We start from the raw sequence: 6,033 nt of genomic DNA, 5'->3' as shown, positions 1-6,033 counted from the left end.
ATCAAGTACACTTAATCATCACTGTAGCAAAACAAGAAGTTAAAACATTGGAGGTCAGCAAAAATAACATTTCCATCTAATAAACAGCTCCTCATTTTCGGTTTATCTGAGGTTTTTTTGGTTATGAAAGAGCGCCATAAATATTTATGCATTAAAAGCATTAAAATACAGGAAGTTGCACATCTAACCCAGCCTAAATTACTTAGTCTTGAATCTAATAACGACAAACACAGTTGTCTGATTAGAATAATTGAGGCGATATTTGTTGATATTTGTAAACGTTTCATAAATGCAGCCTAAAAAGCATAGTGCATAAAGAGCTTTTGGATAGTGTAATATACGCTATAAATTATATTTCAGTTTCTCTTGACACAGATGGCCTCTCCAAGATCAGTGCTTTCTGAGTGGTGTTACGAACACCCTTGAGGAAGACCATGAGGTTGGATCCGCCGGTCCCTGTGGCGTTCAGTGCAGTGCCGACACCTCTCAGCGGGCAGCCCATGGCGCGAGCCTGATTACCGGGCACAATGACATACTTGGTCACAGTATTGAGGTGGTAGTTCCGTAAATCCACCAGCGCTGAGACACAGGACTTGTAGGCCTGGCAGAGATCAGAGCTGGAGTGGGACAGGATGAAGTCTCGCAGAGATGGACAGTCAGACAGAGTCTCTATCAGCTGACGATGGGCAGGAGGCATGTAATCCCTCATGCGTGTCAGGAAAGCTCCTGGATAGGCCGAATCAATGAAGAGAACAGAAAAAGAGACTTTGAGAGAAAGAAAATAACAACCATCCCCGGAAACATTTTCTGTCAGCGCAATCAACTGACTGCACAAACAGACTGATTCATTCACGAGAGACATCTGATGGGGTCGAAGGTTGAAGGAAATGCATCTTTACCTGTCTCATCCTCATGCTTGATGCACAGCAAAGCATCAAAGCACTGAATGGTTGAACTCTGGGCTGCACTTCCACCTGATAACAAAATTGGCTCATTGCTCACACCTTCATACAACAGCCCCCTTGGAAGCATGGGGTTGTCTCGCCACCTAAAACAATTCACACCACATGCATGAGCTGTGAACGTTCTTTTTATAGATGCAATTAGAAGCACATGGTTCCATTTGACATGTTATCCAGTTAAGCATACAGCGCAGAAATAGCAAAAAGTACAATAGTAGGGTAGAAGCAGAGGGGAATTTCATCATTTCATCTGTATGAGAGATAAATATTAAAAGCATTAATAACTTCAGTATGCAGAATATTGTTAGTGGCCTTAAAACTCACCCCGAGACAAAAATTCTCAATGTTCCATGAAATTCAGTTGGATCCACATGATCTGGAAAGAGCCAAATTCAGTTATTCTAATTACCTTGAATTTCCTTGCCTCCATAAAAGGCTCAGCATGCAAATCGATTAAATTCAGATTGGGATGGGTTTAATTCAAACTTACTGTGCATGAGTTTGAAAGTTTCCTTCATCTTCTTCAAAGACTGAGTCACTTTAGAGAGACCTTTCTGTATGCCGATGAGGTCTGAGATTTTCATAGCGTGCATCACCTCCAGAGCCCCCTGGTTAGAGTTCAAAAAAAAATACCATCACTGAGCGATAAGGGACAAGGACACATGCAGTATGTGGAGGGGACATATAAAAAGGAAGAGCACAGTTGGACAGACAGCATCAGGCTGAGGTTCAGAAAGAGGGTGGAAAAAATAAGAGGAAGACATAAGAGCATACAGTACTAACCATTATGCCTGAACTGGCAGCCATCTCGACCAACAGTGACACCATGAAAAATCCCCTGCAAGTCTCACCACCAGGAAAGGAAAATATCAAATCCATGTTCCTGTTTTAGAAAATGACGTTTTTTAGAATATATGTGCATCACGAGTACCACACCACAAACATCACATGAAAATGTGGTTGAGAAATTCAGAACAATGTGATAGGATATCCCTTTTGTTTTCCTTGTACTCACCCAATTTCCATGTCCCTAAAATGAAAATGAAATGTGAAATGTGTTAGTGGAGAAAGAGATATTGTTTTGCTTTAATATTATTATTATAATAAAAGAGGATCTGTGGACAGTGGGCATAATATCAAGACATTAGATAAGACAATAAAACAGCATTACTCACCCTGTGGGATCCTTTAATTTCCAGTTGGCTAAAACTGAATCTGCATAAGTCAGGATTGGTGGAAGGCCGAGCCTACGGGATACCACCCAATAGGGCCAGGCCAGGGCTTTTGGAAGAATCTGTCAAACAAGCAGCATAGTAAAATTTCAATCCAGGAGTGCTGCCTTGCTGAGATTTTGGAGATTTTTGAGTCACGCTATGTCTCAAGGGATGGCAGTGATCAAAACCACTTTGATCCAGACTGAAATATCTCGACAACGTTAAGATGGATTGCCATGATATGTTGGTGCCCAGAGGATGAATCCTACTGACGTTGATGATTCCCTCAACTTTTCCTACAATCTTTCACTTATCCTGAGAAATATCACAGCATCTACTTGATTGATTGTTTGAAAATTTATCACAGACATTCATGGTTCCCAGATGATGTATCTTAGTAATTTTAATGATCACCCTGTGACATGTCTCAACTATTGGATGGATTGCCATGAAATTGGCTCAGATGTTAATGTCACCCTCAGCACCCAATTTGGCTCTCATCAGGCCACTGAAAGGCTGTTATCAGTGGTGATATTTGCAAAGATAAGGGTTAGTAGTGGCCAGCCAAACCTACCATTACGTTGAGAAGACCATTATCAGGCCATGAAATGAAACTTTCATGGGTAACTCCACAGGTAGGGTGACTGAGTGGGAAGAGGTGGAGGTAGTGGTAGCAGGTGGGTCAAACACAGCACTTTCACCCAAGAGATTGGGGTTCAAGTCCCATGTGAAACAAACTTGTACACCCAACCATGATCTTTTTCTAAACCTAACCACTTTGGCACCTACACCACAAGGAAAGTTAAAGTTAAACCCAACAAACAGATAACGACCATTGAATGGGCTAACACCCTTCTGAACCTTACCAGTAGATGTAGCAGGCCCCTACTGACCCATTTATATGAAGCTTATGACCAGAGATGGCAACCATTTAATCAGGTGCACAACCCTGACTTTTCAGTTAAAATTTAAAGTGGCTTATGACCAAATATCTGCAAAACTATTGACATTCCCGCCAGCTGTACTTTGTGTTTGGTGCCAATTAACAAATGCTAGAATGCATTACTATTTGTACAGCTTAACAGAGCCGCTAGGATATCTGTAGACTCTTGTTCTTGTATTATGTCACACTGCAGAACACTGTTGACTGCAATACATCTCTGTTTACCCTGCCTAATTCCATTGCACTGTAGTGTTTTACCTGATGATTTATCCTAGTCATTTTGGTGACAATTGTAGCTTTAAGTGAGATGTCTTAACAACTACTGGATGGATTGTCAAGAAATTGACATTAATGTCACCCCCAGCTGCCAATTTGGCTGTTATCAGGCCATTAAAATGCTGTTATCAGTGGTGATGCATCAAAGTAGGGGCCTGCCACACCTACTAAAAGGTTGAGGAGGCCATTATCAGGCCATGAAATAAAATGTACTGCCTGTATGGGCTTTCATGGTACTTTATCCTGATCCGGGATTCTCCACAGGTAGAGTGACTGGGTGGAAGAGGTGGCAGATGGGTCAAACACAGGACTTTTACCCAAGAGATTGGGGTTTGAGTCCCATGTGAAACAGACTCTTACCCCAACCATGCTCTTTCTCTAAACCTAACCACATCACTTTGGCACCTACACCTAAGGAAAGTGAAAGTGAAACCTAACAAATGGATAATGGCCATTGAATGAGCTGATAACACCCTTCTGAATCTACCAGTACATGAAGCAGGCCCCTACTGGCCCATATCTACGAAGCTTATGACCACTGATGACAGCTATTTAATTGGGCACACAATGTCTGTACTTTTTAGTTAAAATTTAAAGTGGCTCATGACCAAATACCTGCAAAACTATTAACATTCCCGCCAGCTGTACTTTGTGTTTGGTGCAAATTAACACATGCAAGCATGCTAACAAGCTTAACCAAGATGGTGAACTTGGTAAACATTCTGCCCTCTTGGCATCAGCTTGTTAGCGTGTTGACATTAGTGGTTTGCTCAAAGCATCACTATTTGTACAGCCTCACAGAGCTGCTAGGATGTGTATAGAGTCTTAAGTCTTGTATTATGTCACACTGCAGAACACTGTTGACCCTAATTCCATTGCACTGTAGTGTTTTACCTGAGCAGGTTCACGTTGTCCTTCCTGCCACACGTATCCCATGCTGATGAATCCCAGCGCTAGGTGAGCCAGCCTGAGCTCCCGATGGTTACTCAAGAGGTATGGACTCAAGACCGGCATCTGGATTTTGATAAGATTTTCTATTTTTGTGTTTCCATTCTCAGCAGCAGTGCAACACAATCAAGGCTTCACAAATGAAACTGTATGTCCACATTTACATGAACAGGTTCTGAACTCTAATTAGCATCAGCTTTGCTCATTCTCACCTTGTGTACCAGATCCCGCAGTTTCCGTGTCTCTATCAGATGTGTGAGATTGTTCGCCAGGTCCAGCCACACCCGATAATAGTCTGGAAGGTTAGTCTAGACGATAATAAGAATAAAATGACTTGCTCGTTGATTTTTTGATTGTTTTTTTTTTTTTTTTTTTTTTTTTGCATGGGGGATTTTCATGTTGAGTGTAATCAGTAACATCATCAGCTCGTGTTTGCCATGGTGCCTGACCTGCATGTCAGGGAATGACTGGTGCTATCAATCAGAGAGAGTAAGCAATTTAAAAGAGGGAGGCAGTAGAAAACTGAGAAAATTAGCCAAGCAGAAAACAGGGGCAACCGCAAATGGAAAATCACTGTATAAATAGATGAGTAGACTTAATGCAAATCTTTAATTCCTAGTTTAAAATTGTAAAAGTAACATCAATGTTGCCATGTAAGCTTTGCAACATGACAAAATCCATCATTCACAAAGGTTGTTGACTGATTTCTCCTTGCAAAACCGTTAAATGAGACCCATATATGCCTTTTTTTCAACCAAATTTCTCATTAAGACATGAAAGACTTTGTGTAACCAGAATATCTGAAATTGGCATTTTAAGTGAAATGAACCACTAACAGGTCCAGTCATGTGAATGGCTCAATAGAAACTTGAAGAGACAGGCTTTCACCAGATCAATAGCCTTCTATAATCCAACTCAAAAACAAGCAATGTTATCAGTTTCAGCCTTGAGGTACCGCACATGCTGCTGAATACTGAAAAACAGCAAAAGATAAAGAGGAAATAGTCCTCAATGGTTAAAGAAATGTCCATGTGTACTTACAGGATTGTTATTGTCATCTTTTGACTGAGGAAATACAGACAGCAAAGGTCTGTATGAGAAAAGATGACAATGAAACTTACCAGTGGCTCTTCAAGGAGAAAGCCAAGCTCCTCAGAAATATCAAATGCATCAAAGTCTGCCTGCAGTGTGTCTGTGCTGTTAGTCTCCATATGCTCTGCCCTGTACTCTACTGCAGCAGTTTGGCTGTGAGAGGGGGAATCACTCTGTGTGTCTGACACTGATATCAGTTGTTAAACCTGCTCTAAGCCTGATTTCAGTACCTATGTCACATCCCTTTTTATTGCACACTCCCAGCAGCAAAGAGCCAATGAGATTTCTCGTATTGTAATGTTAGCAGTTCACAGAGCAAAGCTGAAATTCCCTCTTTTTTTTTACAGTGTTTAATATGAAGCGTATCTTCCTATTTTTGGCAGTAGATAAAGGAAACTGAAAACAATAGCTGCTGCCAAATAACAGAAAATGTTACGCTATACGGGCTACACTTTCTGCGAAACAAACTGCATGTGTACATGACTCAACATTTTGCAACAGTGAGGATTATGTCTGAGTCAGTTATTGAGACAAATACCAAACAAGTGCTGTCTGTTCCAAATTCAATGTACAGTGGTTAATTATTGAAAAGTAAAAC

General features: G+C 41.0%; 1 protein-coding gene across 1 annotated transcript; it reads right to left on the bottom strand.

The window, feature by feature from the left end:
* Positions 1–261: 261 nt before the first annotated feature.
* On the bottom strand, positions 262–5,557 carry LOC125903634 (indoleamine 2,3-dioxygenase 2-like). The gene is made up of 10 exons (XM_049600671.1): positions 5,465–5,557; positions 4,556–4,651; positions 4,290–4,409; positions 2,138–2,256; positions 1,978–1,992; positions 1,746–1,845; positions 1,453–1,570; positions 1,287–1,338; positions 900–1,048; positions 262–726 (listed from the first exon to the last, which is right to left on the bottom strand). Exons 1-10 carry the CDS (start codon positions 5,552–5,554, stop codon positions 350–352), a joined length of 1,236 nt encoding a protein of 411 aa, XP_049456628.1. The 5' UTR covers positions 5,555–5,557; the 3' UTR covers positions 262–349.
* Positions 5,558–6,033: the final 476 nt, after the last annotated feature.

Source organism: Epinephelus fuscoguttatus, linkage group LG16 (genome assembly GCF_011397635.1).
Source record: "Epinephelus fuscoguttatus linkage group LG16, E.fuscoguttatus.final_Chr_v1".
In the NCBI taxonomy this organism is placed as follows: Eukaryota; Metazoa; Chordata; class Actinopteri; order Perciformes; family Serranidae; genus Epinephelus; species Epinephelus fuscoguttatus.
This window is presented reverse-complemented; position numbering and strand designations above follow the sequence as displayed.